General features: G+C 49.6%; 1 protein-coding gene across 1 annotated transcript in view; it reads right to left on the minus strand.

Annotated features, from left to right (window-relative positions):
* The window catches only part of COL15A1 (collagen type XV alpha 1 chain), a 153,518-nt gene that overhangs the window by 60,235 nt on the left and 78,918 nt on the right, over positions 1–14,365 (minus strand). Inside the window, exons 3-5 of the mRNA XM_024734426.1 lie at positions 5,711–6,258; positions 4,263–4,337; positions 2,712–2,792 (exon numbers count right to left, since the gene is read on the minus strand). Of these exons, the coding sequence (XP_024590194.1) occupies positions 2,712–2,792; positions 4,263–4,337; positions 5,711–6,258 (704 nt within the window). The remainder of the gene's footprint in view (positions 1–2,711; positions 2,793–4,262; positions 4,338–5,710; positions 6,259–14,365) is intronic.

Below are 14,365 nucleotides of genomic sequence, written 5' to 3' on the forward strand. Positions count from 1 at the left end.
AGGGCCCGGTACCAAAAAAAAAAAAAAAAAAAAAAAAAAAAGTGGTAATTTGCTGGCCCACGTTCAACACATATTTCCTGAGGCCCTACTGTGTGCCATGTCTTTGCTGATCCCCAGGATATAGAAGTGAGTAAATAAGAAGGACATCTGTCCTTAAACTGCTGGACTACAGGGGAGATGCAGACCCAGACCCAACTAACACTTGGGATTGCCGGAGTGAGAGTCACGCGTGAGGAGGGCAGCGTGGCTGTGGCCTCCAATGATGGGCTATGGACTGGATCCTGAAGGAGTGGGAATTGGCCAGGCAGAGACAGGGGTGGGCAAGGGCCCTCCGGGCAAACAGAACCTGCAGGAGCCAAGGCACAGATGAGGAGTGAAAGGGTGTGGTGTGTTGGGAATCTGTGAGCATTTGGGTGTGGGTGGAAGAGAGGTCCTGGCTGTGGCGCAGAATCACCTGCAGAGTTTTGTGTAAGTACGGACCATCAGATCTTACTCCAGACCTACTGAATCTGAATGTCCAGGTATGCAGCCCAGGCAAGAGGCTTTTTTTAAGACCCTCCCCCAGCACACACACCCCTACACGCACACATACGCACAACACATACAAGCACACACACAGACATATACACACAGACACATATGGACACATAAATAAACACACACACACACACACACACACACACACGCTCAGGACTTTGATGCACAGCCAGGGCTGAGAACCCTAAGGTATTAATTCTAACTCGGCAAAGATAGAACTTTCCAGAAATGGAAAGGTGTGTCAGCAGATGCTGACTTAGCAGGGGGAAGAATTGGGGAGCAGGGACTCCTACCCTAAATGGGGAAGGAGGCCAGGAGGGCCTGGCTTTTTAAGGCCCTGAGTGCTCAGGCAGTCTATGATTCAGTTCGCTAGTCATGGCTTGTGTCCTGGAGGGCGGCAGGGCTGGAAAGGCTGAGGACAGGGAAGTGAGATTCATTCCAAGAGAGAAGCCAGACAGAGAGGGGAGGGGAATGTCTGAGCTGAGGAGAGTAATTCCCCCGCCCTGGAGGGGGCAGGGCAAGGCGGGTGGCCAGGGAGGGGAGCCTTCCAGGAGAGGGTGAAAGGGAGAAGTCCCTAGCCGGGGGTGACATGACTGATAGCAGCCTGGGTCCATGCTGGAGACCTGGCTCTGCCACCTCCAGGCTGGGCAGCCCCGGGGCAAAGCACTTCACTTGCGTTTACCTCAGTGCCTCCTCTGGGGAATGAATGGAAAACACCACCCTGCAAAGAAGGTTACAGCCCTCCCTGACCAGCACCCGCCTCCATGACATCTCATGCTCCTAAGCCCCACTCCCCTTTCCTCTCCGTCCCTCAGGGCCACCTCGGGTTATTAGCCTCTCTGCTCAAGTCAGCCTCACTCCTAGCTGTGAACTGGTACCCTGGGGACGGGGGGCAGCATCAGGCTAGAAAGCCCAGGGGACCACGGCTCTGTGCCCTGCTGCCCTATGCCCTGGACATGCCAGTGGGGTGGCCAAGGGCTGATGGGCACACAGGATTGCAACACTGCCCAGAGAAGCTACCCGCCAGTCACCACCTAGGCGGGCACCTTGGACCCTTGACCTTCACCATCTCAGCTACCCCCAAATCGGCTGTGGACCTGAGGATGCACCCCTGCAACACCGCCCAGGCCAGCAGCACAGGGCCACGGCCTGAACCCTTGATGGGGCATGAGGGGACCTGTGCTCTAGCCTCAGCTCAGCCACACACCCTAGGGACAGTCTCCTTCCCTCTCTGGGCCTCAGTTCGCTCATTTGTACATAGGGCAGTTTTCTATACACATCTGAACAGAAAGGGGTGACCTTTAAGTCCCTCCCACACTAACAGACTCTGGTCCTGTTCTGCACCACCCACCCCTCTGTCACTGGAGGTCTATAATTTAGAGCCCCCACCTTATTTCTAGCTCCCTGCTTCCTTCTATCAGAGATGAGTCTGTAGACTGAGCCAGACCAGTCGAGGAGATGGCTGGGGCTTCTGTGCTCAGTGACTCAGACAGTGCCGGCTGTTTTCATTACAACAGGCTCCTTGGTGTCTCCACAGTCTGATTCAGTGCTTTCAAAACCACTTCCTTGTCTTGGCCACGGGGCACATTCCCAGGAGGGAGGAGGCCCACACCACTGGGAGGATGGCTGCCTTTCCCATGGGGCCAGAAACGAGCTCCTGGGAGGACTCTGCATCTCATAGGAGTGGGGGCCCCAACTTCCTTCTCACAGCCAGAGCCCTGAGCAAATGTGACAACAGCCACCGTTCAGGGCCACCTCCCTTGTGCCAGGCACTGGGCTGAGACCTGCCCCTGCATGGCCTCATCTAACCTCACAAGGACCTCATGAGATAGCACGCTGATTATTGTTTTATGGGAGAGGGGCTGAGGCTCAGAGAGGCTGAGTAAGTCACCTAAGCTCACACAGCTGGGAGGTGATAGAGCACAAAGTTCACCTTTGGACAGCCCTCTCATGGCCACAGCACAGGGTGGCACCCAGGTAACAGTGTTCCCCTGCAGTTGGGATTTTGCAAAATGCCCATTGGCCAGGGTTTTCCTGACCTCCCCAGGTGAACTGTCTAATGAAATCACAGTTCTGAAAACAGAGACGTCAGACCGGGACTCTGGGTACTCTCTGATATCACCTAGCCCCCTAAAAGGCGACTAAGAGGACATGGCACAGCATCCAGTACTCACCGGGGCTTGAGTGTAGGTGACGGCTTCCAAGACCTCAGCTACTCTGTCTGTCTCCTGAAGCCCGCTGGTCTCTCCTGACGCCTGTGTGGAGACAAATCATGCTGGGCAGAGGGGGGCAGTTTACAACTGCGGAGTCACAGAAATGAACTCCTGTGGAGGAACGGTGCGTGTGTGAAAGAGAAAGAGAGAGATGGAGATGGATGGAGACAGAGGGAGCGGGATGGAGAAGACAGCATACGTCTTGGCTATTCTTTCTGTTTCCTTCCACGTTTTATTGCTCAAACAAAAAACTACAGTCAGTGTAGTCTCTCTAACATATCTACCTGCATTTTGCCCAGGTGCCTTTCTATCTCGATCAAAAGGCACTCCCTCTTTGTACGACTGTTGCCAGAATTCCTCACTGGGAGTCGTTACATTTGAAATACATCCTCCCTTTGCGACCTAGTCTTCACGGTTAGCCCCCTAATGGCAGCCAAGACACCCGTATGCCATGATTTTGTAACTTATTTGTGGACCCTTGGGTGGTTTCTGCTTGTTCAACAGCAACACGGAGATGAAGGAATAAATACACACAAAGCTTCCCTTCTTTCAGCGTCACGGGAACGCCAGGCTGGGATCACAGCCTCAAGGAGAGCAAACATTCTCACAGATCCAAGTTCCACCTTGGAGGGGCTTTCCAACGACACTGGCAGCAGTTTTCACTAAATGAATAAAGTCAGCTTATTTTAGCTTTGGGGCTGACACCACCCAAAGAGGGGCAGAAGGTCTAGGAACACGCCACGCTCTGCCCGTCTCCGCCTTTCCCGCATTACTGCCATGGCTTCTGCCGGGAGCACCTCTTCTTCTTCATCTGGATGACGCTTGCCTGTCACCGGTCAGGCATCAGCTCCTGCCTGACCGGCTTCCCACTGCTCCTCCCCCACCTTCCTGTCCCGACCTGACCTCTAGAATTTGGGTCTGAGGGCCACTCACACTCAGCTCTGTCACTGCAGTTTGGGTGTGTGTGAGCATCTGGAGGATAGAGACAGTTCCCAGTTCATCCCTTTATCTCCAGCATCTCCCCAGGTCTGTCACCTTGCAGGTGCTCAGTCAATTCTGACGGGAGGGAGGGAGGGAAGGAGGGGGGAAAGGACCCATCTTTTGTCCCCTGCCCACCACCACTGCCCCCCAGCTGAGGAACTGATTCATTTGCCAAGCATAAAAGCTAAATTTAGTTTTGCTTTTATAAGAATTTACACCCAGAATGTCTTTGAGTTTTTACTTTGATTTTAGAATCCTGACACCCTTTCTTGGCAGGAAGTCTGGAAACCACGCCATTGACTGGCACAGCCACGGAAGAACCTAACACCTTAGAAGAAACACAACTCCTCCCCTACACACACCAAAGACATGGCTGAAGTTCTTTAAAATAATAATAAAGCCAAAAAGCCCAAAATAGGACTTGATGCAGTGTTTGCCAAGATGAGAGATTTCAGAGACTCCATGACGTTGGGAATGAAAAATTGCCTGGGCGCCAGCTTCTCTGGCTGCCGGGGGGAGGTAGGGGCTCACCGAGGATTCTTCAGCTTCACACAGCTCCTCGGGAGTCCTGGGGTCATGGTGGATGGTGAGCTGCTGTATAGACCCCTAGGGAAAAGCAGAGGGGTCAGAGGCCACGTCTACAGCACAAGCAGCCGTGGAAAACATGACTTTTTTGTAACAGAGAAGCCGTGAAAGGACAGGTGTGAGGAGTGCTGCCCATAGCCGTGACAAGGAAACCAAGCCACCTCCAGGCCTGTTCTCATTCAGGGGGACGCTCCTTGGGCCAATGTAATATAAGGCCCACTAACTAGAGAGGTCCTTGGAGAGCATGGCGTTCAAAGCGCAGACTAACAGCAGCCTCCTAACTGGTCCCCAGGTCCCCAGCTTGTCAACAACGAGCCCTAAAATGCACGCCTCCCCCACCAGAAAGTGTCTCTCCCCCGTGGCTCAATGCTTCCCAGCTGGAAGGACCTGTCCCCAGAGTAGGTGTCCACCAACCTCCCTGCTTCCACTCCACCTCCCCTCTCCACACCTGACAGCCCGTTCTCCATGACTATCCCCAAGCGAGCGTTTCAAAATTATTCATCCGATTTTAACTTCTTTAAATCCATCTTCCACTGTCCTACAGATAAACCCAAACCTCAGGCCACAGGCCTGTCCTGAATCAGTTGGGAAGGTATCAGTAAGAATAGTGCTGACTAAATGGATAACTACAGTAATTTAGGGATCTGCTTTAGAATGGCTTATTCATAAAAAACATTTTGGGTCTCCCTGGTGGCGGTGGTGGAGAGTCCGCCTGTTGATGCAGGGGACGCGGGTTCATGCCCCAGTCCGGGAAGATCCCACATGCCGCAGAGCGGCTGGGCCCGTGAGCCATGGCCGCTGAGCCTGCGCGTCCAGAGCCTGTGTTCCGCAACGGGAGAGGCCACAACAGTGAGAGGCCCGCGTACCGCAAAAAAAAAAAAAAAAAACAAAAAACATTTTGACAGCAAAATCAGTTTTCCAGTATTTTTTTCAAGTCACATTACCCAAAAGGAGAGAGAGAAACTACCTCACACTCCGGCATCCCAGCTATTCCACCTCTGTAGAAATTACATGCAACTGCCACCCTTTTCCAAAGATAAAATCACTGAAGGATCTAACAAACCTTACCCTTTCTCTAATGCCTTAAAGCACACAAAGTGCTTTCACACAGGCTAGCTCACGTGACTCCACAACCCTGTGGCCTAGGCTTTCTTATCCCTACTTATAGATAAGAAAACACAGAGCAGATCAGAGAATCCAGATACTGTCTAAAATCAGCAAGCTACACTGCAAACTCAGCGCTGGAATCTAGGTTTTGTGTTCTGGGCCTAGCTTTCTCCCACCAGCATACATGCCTCTTTGAGGACATAAGAATAAGATAATAACAAGAATAGCTGCTTGTGTTTGTCGCATGGTGTCCAGAGGCCCCCCTGATCTGCAGGGCTCGGACTCACAGTGAATCTCTCCAGTCCCGTGGCTCCTGCGTTGCCGACGAAGATTCCCGCGCTGGGCTCGAAGGCCAAGACCCGGGAGGACCTCGGGAAGGGGACGTGGCTGTGTTCCTCGCAGCCCACAAGGAGGGTCACTTCCTCGCCCTGGACAACCATGGCAAAGCGGTTCCACCTATGGGTCATCACGGGCACCGGGAAGGCGGCAGCCTCGTGGGACACCTTGGAGCCGGGCTCCGTATAGTAGAGGATGACCCGCTGGCTGCCGTCCTCCACTCCTGAGAGCCGCAGGCCCAGGTAGATGACCTTCTGGAAGGCATCTGTGATAGCAAAGAGCACGCCGCCTCGGGCACTGCTGGGCTTCACCATCACGCTGATGGCAAAGTCCCTGAAGAAGGTGGGTGGGATGAGGGTCCTGGCCGGGCGGCCGACGTTGGCACCAGGCCCGAAACTGTAGGCTGGGAAGCCACCATAGCCAGTGACAAAGGACACGGACGAGGGCAGCGGGACGCCGATGAGCTCCGTGAGGTCCAGGTGGCCCTGGGAAGCCAATTCTGCAGGGAGGGAGAGAGGAGGCCATGCTTCACATATATATTCGACTACGCTTGGAAATGAGGAAGAAATAAATTCAGGAATGAAATGGGATCCTTCAGGAACCCCACTGTTGTGTCTTATTGTTTTTCAAACTTTTTTGACAACGACCGACAATAAGAAATGCATTTACATGGCCACCCAATATGCACGTTTAGACAAATATATATCTGTAACAGTGAAACAGATGTTTCATAAAACATTATTTACTTTTAATACTTACCAGGCACTATGATATTTTCCTTTCTGTTTAACAATTCTTTTTCTCTTTTGTTTTATTAAAAACATGCTGGAAACAACCTACTGAATTGATATCATTACCCATGAACAAGTCATGATTAGCAGTTTGGAAAACATTTAAAAATATTCCTAGAATATCCCTACAGTGTTCCCCCATCAACTTAAGGATTTTTTCCCCATTTCTTTCTTTAAAAGAGGATAGGTTTGGGACTTCCCTGGTGGCACAGTGGTTAAGAATTCACCTACCAATGCAGGGGACACAGGTTCGAGCCCTGGTTCAGGAAGATCCCACATGCCGTGAAGCAACTAACCCCGCGAGCCACAACTACTGAGCCCGCTTGCCTAGAGCCCGTGCTCCGCGACAAGAGAAGCCACCGCAATGAGAAGCCCACACGCCACAACGACACTCGCCACAACTAGAGAAAAGCCCATGCACAGCAACGAAGACCTGACGCAGCCAAATAAATAAATTAATTAATTTTTTAAAAAGTGGATAGGTTTATTTTGTTTTGTTTTATTTTGAATGAGGTCTACTGTTTAAGTGCCTCAGGGTGTGGGGAAAAAAGCAGGGACAAAACCAAGTGTTCTCAGACCTTAGGACAACTGAAATACGTATCATCGTCATCGCCCTTTGTCACTGTCGTCATCATGGTCAGCATCACCCACATTCCCCGGGCCGTCACTCTTACCAGGCTCTAATCTCTTCACATACATTAGCTAGTTCATTTACTCCTCACAACAACTCCATGAGGGTAGGTACTATTATCCCCATTCTACCCCAGAGAAAACTTAGAGAAGGTAAGAAATTTGCCCAAGGTAAGCCTCTCAGGAGAGCATCCCACTAATGAGGTGTGCTCTTAACCACTACCCCTTGGGGGGAGAAATAATAGGCCTCCATTGTGGTGGCCTGGAAAGGACCCCAGGTTCATGAGCCTTGGTCCACCCAACCACCGTCTCCTGGGAGAAGGCTACAGGCTGGCTTGCAGTGACGTGCACCCCTGTGCACCTGCGGTGATGAGATAGGAAGGCAGGTCCCAGACAGAGGTGGGCAGGAGCTCTGCAGGCGGGACAACAGATGCAAACTAGATTTTGAAAAAGGAATGCTTGAAAAAAGGAACATAAGATATTCATTTTGTTTAATATGTTTAGATTGATTTCATGTTGAGATGATAATTTGGGGAAATTCTGGGCTAAATAAAATATATTATGAACATTTTTAGAACAAGAATAACATGAGGAACAGGCACGGGCCCACCACTCCACTTAAGAAAGAAAATATCAACTAAGCTGAAGCTCTCATGGACTCTCTGATCCTATTCTCCCTGCCTATGCCCCAGAGGCAGCCACTCTGGGGGTCTGGTGTTTATTATCCCCATGCATGCCTTTGTGTGTTTACTACATGACTCTATGTCTCTAACAGAATGCAGCACTGCTGTGCCTGTCTACTAACCTCATATAAATGTTGGCATGCTGCATGTATTCTGGAACTTCTTTATTTTCCACTCAACGCTGTATTTTTGAGATTTATCCCTGTTGAGACGTGTGGTTCCAGGTCTCATATTTTCACAGCAGTACTCTAGGTATACATAAGCCACTATGGATTAGTTCACATTTCTGCTGATGCAAAGTGAGGTTACCATCACTATTACAACCACTACTGCTATGGACTTTCTTATACACATCTCCTTGTGCTTACCTGTGCAGGTAATTCCACCACTTAGGGTAGAATTATTGGATGATATGGGTATATATGCATCTGCAACTTCACTGAGTGTGCCTAAATTGTTCTCTTAAGCAGCTGTGCCATTTTTAAAAAATTGAGATATAACGGACATGTAATATTGTGTAAGTTTAAGGTGAACAAAGTGTTGATATGATACTTATATTATGTATTGCAGTATGATTACTTCCCTAGCATTAGCTAACACCTACATTATATACCATAATTATCAATTCTTTTTGGATGCAATTATTATCTTAATTATCATTAAGATGCAACTGTGCCATTTTACATGTCCACCAGAAGCATGTTCTTGCCAACATTTAGAGGAGGTAGAGAGATGAGATTTGGGGAGTGGTCCATGGGCCTTTTCAACTACAGTGATGATGTTTATTTCTTTTTTTTTTTTTTTTTTTTTTTTTTTTTTTACCCATTGCGGAGCACAGGCTCCAGATGCACAGGCTCAGCGGCCATGGCTCACAGGCCCAGCCGCTCCACGGTATGGGGGATCCTCCCGGACCGGGGCACAAACCGTGTCCCCTGCATCAGCAGGTGGACTCTCAACCACTGTGCCACCAGGGAAGCCCTTTATTTCTTAAACTAGGTGATATTCAAAAGTATTCCTTGTAGTATTCTTTATAAAAATGCCATGGAAAATATTTCACAACACTCAAATGAAAACGATTGTCCCATCCTCAACAAAGGGCAAATCTGATCATGTTGAGAAGGCTTCTCTGGCCATCTGTGCCCACAAGGTCCGCGGCAGCCTGGGTGCCTGGCTGGAGAGGCCTTTGTGGTCTAGACCCAGCCGCACTCTGACTCCCCAGCACTCCGGACGCCCTCCCTCCAGAGCCCCAGGCCATCACAGGTCCCCTCCCCTCCTTGTCAAATGCTCTTCCCTCTGCCACCACCCCACCTCGCCCCACCAGTTATTTTTACCAGAATAACTAACTCCTCATTCTCCAAGACTCCCTCCCATGAAATCTCTTGTTTCACCTCCTGACCTACATCTCCTTCCAGGCCCGCATCAGATGCCCCCTCAATATATACTGAGGTCTTCCACTTCCACTCCCAGCACACTGCAGGTCCCTGTTGGGTCACTTGTCTCTCTCCCCATTGTGCCACAAGAACGTGGACCACACCATTTATCTCTGTGTTCCCAGTATCCAGCTCAGTGCTGATGAATGAATGCATGAAAAGATGAACAAATAAATGAATGAAGTCCAACCCCTTCAGTTTACAGAAAGAAGGCAAAATTGAGGTTAAAGGAGGGAAGGGATTTGGCGGCTAAAAGCAGATCTGATTCTCAATCCAATGCTTTTTCTGTCCAGTTTGCAACTTGCAATAAAACAGAAACTAAAGTATGACAAACCCCAGAAGGCAAAAATAACAAGATCTATAAATTTCATTAAATTTAACAACATAAATTTTTAAAGTTCTGCATAGCAAAAATAAATCCCCACAGTGTCAAATAAAATCCCAACCTGGACAAAAATATTTGCTACATATATCACAGACAACAGATGAATTATACTAATACACAAAACAAATGAATAAGCAGGAGGCCAAAAATCCAACAGAAAAATGGGCAAAGAACAGGAAATTCTTTCCACAGTAAAAGAAAAAAAAATGGCTCTTAAACATACGAAACAATACTCAACCTCATTCAGAACAAGAGAGATACAATTAAGATTATGAAGATACCATTTTCCCTATCAGATTGGCAAAGATCAGAATGTTGGATAATCTGTTTAGCAAGGGTTTGAGGAAACAGGCCATCGCATGCACCGCTGGTGGGACTGTAAACTGGCACAACAACTGTGGGAGGGGCACTTTGACGATATTTATCAAAAGTAAAAGTGCATATGTACTCTTTGACCCAGCAGTTATACATCTATGAATTTTTAGAACAGATACAGTTACAAATGTGACATATAAAGCACTTACAAGAATATCCATTGCAGTATTGTTTAAAATGTATCTAAATGTATCTAAACCATTCTGTCTTGGAATTCTTGGGGAATGGTTAAATAAATAATAACTTTTGGGACTTCCCTGGTGGCACATTGGTTAAGGATCCACCTGCCAATGCAGGGGACACGGGTTCGAGCCCTGGTCTGGAAAGATCCCACATGCCATGGAGCAACTAAGTCCGTGCACCACAACTACTGAGCCTGCACTTTAGAGCCTGTGAGCCACAACTACTGAAGCCCGTGAGCCACAACTACTGAAGCTTGTGCACCTAGAGCCCGTGCTCCGCAATGAGAAAAGCCACCACAATGATAAGTCCGCGCACCGCAACGAAGAGTAGCCCCCGCTCCCCGCAACTAGAGAAAGCCCACGTGCAGCAACAAAGACCCAACACAGCCACAAATAAATAAATACATAAATTTCTAAAAAAAAAAAAAAAAGTAACTTTTGATATACCCATACAATGAAATACAATGCAGCCTTTAAAAAGGTATGGTTCCTTAGGTTTTAATATGAAACAAGATGTATTAACTAGAAACAAACACATAAGAAAAACAAGGTGCAGAATAGAATTGCTATCAGTTGGAAATACATATATTAATACATAAATATATAAAATATATTTTAATATATATATTAAATACATCTAGAAAGATACACCAGAAACTGGGACCAGAGATTGTCTCCAAGGAACAGTGCTGGTGGCTGGGAGACGACAGGAGACTTTCTTTTCACTGGATACTCTTTTCTACTTCTTGAATTTTACCCCAAGTACATGATGTGAAAAATAAAGACATTTACATATTTTTAAAGACGTTAACACCCTACATCCCCTTTTAGAAAGTATAAAACCTTTTCTTCATGTTTCTCCTCACTCAAATATAGCCCATCTCTATAGAAAGAAGAAAAAGTGAAAAGAAAAGAAATAGAAAGAAAAGCAAGCAACCCACTGAGATTTCTTTCCTCCCCTTCACAGTTTAAAGATAAAAACAAAACAAAAGAATGAGTACCCTGCTGATAGCTTCACTTTCTTCTCCATTTAATCCAGTGAAAGCTTTTCCTCTAGCTCCTCTCTCTCTCCTACTGAGAACAGGAGGAGAAGTCCCTCTCTGGTGGGATACTCCAGGTTTGTAGAATGTGTGGTTCCACAGGGAGTGAATGGCCAGGGCCTCTCATCCAGCGGCTTGTTTCTAAGTGGTGTCCTGAGCATTCAAGGGACAGCTGGGGGTCCAGGGTACCCAAGGACAGGGGCTGAGAGGTTCCCACCCAGAAGCCTGCTTAAACCAGCCCAGTGCTGCCATGGCCAGTAAAGCCCAGGCTTCCATGTGGCCATTCTGGGAATTCTTAGTTCCAGGAGGATTCTGGTTTGGGAAAAAAAAAAAATCACCAATCTATCCAATCTCCTTATCTTATAGACAGGGAAATGGGTGGTCAAGGAGAAAGTTCCAGGACGAGGAGACACAGCCAGAAAGCAGTAGATGGAGCAGTGAAGCAAGGATAGACAGAAGGGAGGTATGATTCTGCCTTAGGGGTGACTTGGAATGACAGATGACCCAGAACTGGTATCCCTCCCACGACCCCTAAGCTGCCTCAGCCCTGCCAGGCACAGACCACTGGTTGGCCAGCTGGACAGTGGGCAAAAAAGGCAGCCTGCAGAGGAGAACTCTTGGTGTTGGTGTTGGTGTTGGATTCAGATCCAGCCTTTGCCAATTACAAAGCAGGCAGCTTTTGGGCAGATAACTTACTGCCGACGAGGGGACATCCCACCCATCTCACACATGGGGACCAAATGAAATGATGGAGGAAAAGTGCAAGTGCTCAGCAAATGGTAGAAATTGGTCTTCTGTTTGATTCAGAGGTATAAGCTTAGCAAAAAGCAAAGTCTGCAAAGAGATCATTTCCTAATCCTACCCGCCCCCTGCTGCCCAGACCTCAGCCATGAGAGAGGACCGGAGTGCAGGCATCAGGCAACAGGCCTTGCTTCCACTGGGTCGGCCACAGGGGGAGCCAAGCCACAATCTAGAGGAAGTCCAAGTCGGCCCAGCCACGCTCTCAGCAACCACCACTCCCTCCACACGCATGGTCCCACAGCGTGGCGCGGCAGGGAGCGACCCCTGGCCTGGAGTGACCCGTGCTCAGGGCTGCGCCTGGGCCTGCTGGCTCATTTCTCCTTGGCCTCCAGCAGGAAGGCCACCTGCTCAGGCGGCCACCAGGGAGGGAAGAGAAGCCGGGGAGCCAAGACAAACAGGCCCAGCAACTTGGTCCATACACGTGTCCTAGGATGGCTCTGTGCTGGGTGGGAAGCTAGGGGTGGAGGTCACAGCTGGTGGGAAGACATCTCACCATCCTTGAGGGGCAAGACTGGAGGGGGCAGTGCTAATGGGGGACTGACTGCAGAATTCTCTGGCCTCAGGAACCTCGGGGCCCTTTGTGGAAGGTGGCCACACTTCGCCACAGATAACTACTTATCTCATAGGACATCTGACCTCAGTCTTAATCTTTCACTTCATTAATGCAGAGGGATAGCTTCATTTCCAATGGAGGTTCTTCAACCCACTTTTCCAGTTCATGAATTTGATAACATTCATAAAGCCCCTACCTCACACCTTATGTGCAGCTGGGGATATGGAGCTGAACCTAGAATGTAGGCTCTCAAGAAGCTCATGATCTAGGTGTCTCAGTTAGCAGTCTTCCACTCATGCTACTCACAAGCTCCAGAGCCTTCAATGGCTCCCCAGCGCCCTCAGGATCAAGTTGAAATTCCACTCAAGACACCTTTTGCTTCACTGCTTCATTCTCTCCCTTTTCCTGTCCCTGTCTTTGCTCAGGTTGTTCCTTCTATCGATAACATCCTCCCCTATCTTCTCACAGCCAAATCTTTCTAAGCTCACTCAGCTGCACCCCAAGACACTGGAGCTCCTCTCCCACCCTATACACAGAGCCAGAGTCATGACTCCCTCCTTCAAATACCCACATCAGGGCTTGGCAGAGAGCAGACACTTGGCATTGTGGCCTGAGGAAAGGAAATAGAGAGATGCCACTGGGCCTCACTCTCCTCAAGTCTTTGGTTTGGGCTCCTAAGCACAACTTTGGTGCAGCCCCTCCCGAGGGCACAGGGAAGGGAATCAGACGGCTTTAGAGGTGGACTGGGCAGAGGAAAATGTGAACAGTCGCCACATGGTGCAACGTTCCTCCCAGGGGTCCAAAGCCAGTTTCCATGGAAACCAGGGCAGAATCCTAGTGCTGAAGAAACAAACAGGGCAGGGTTCAGGTTTTCCTTCCACAGAGATGACAGTGACCTGGCCAGAGGAGGTGAAGAACTGGAACCCTTCCCTCTCCTCCTCTCCAGGACAGCTGACATCTCTCCTCCCCAAGCAGGTCTCAGTTTCTCCTTCTATGTAATGGGCTGGTTCAGCCCTTCCATCTGTGGGGTCCTGAGGCAGTGCCTGGGGCTAGCCTGGGCTAGCCTGGGCTCTGGAGCCTTGCCTCCTCAGGGAACTGTATCTGGCTTTGCAAAGCTCCATCTCACAGATGATTATCTGGGACCTGAGCCCAGTGCTCTGCGCTTGTTAGCATTTAAAGCCCCAAGGGACTAAGGAGCATTCCTCTGGCTCCAGGTCAAAGAGGGTTGCAGAGAAGCCAGACAGGGTGGCTGAGGACACTCCAGGAACGTGCACAACAGCGGCCCCAGGCGGCCACACGGAAAACTGCATCCATGAAACCCAAGGAAGGCTTCCTGGGCTGCAGCTGCGAGGGTCACCGCCTGTGCCAGAATCACCGTCAGGTGTGGGAGTGACCCAAGAGAGCAGGTCTGAGGTCAGTGGGGAGCTGTGAACAAGCCAGGCCTAGAACCCTGGTGCCTCCCTCTACCCCTTTCCTACACCGGCTGCCTGGGAAAGCAAAAGGTGTCCCTTCCCCACATCCCATTTCCAGTTGCCGTTGTGAAGACTACAGAACACTTCAGTCAGCTTAAACGGGGACTCAGATTCCTCTTGCTCCCACTGGGGGCAGGGCTCAGGGAGTCCAGGTGTTCCAACCCTGATGGAGCCAGCAGGCTAAGTGTGTAGGTAAAGTGGGGATGACTGCCCTTGGGACCCCAGCAGGGCCCCTTCTCCCCTGGATTTCCCTGCACTCACCCC

The sequence above is a fragment of the Neophocaena asiaeorientalis genome, unplaced genomic scaffold (assembly GCF_003031525.2).
Source record: "Neophocaena asiaeorientalis asiaeorientalis breed wild unplaced genomic scaffold, Neophocaena_asiaeorientalis_V1.1 scaffold192, whole genome shotgun sequence".
NCBI lineage: Eukaryota > Metazoa > Chordata > Mammalia > Artiodactyla > Phocoenidae > Neophocaena > Neophocaena asiaeorientalis.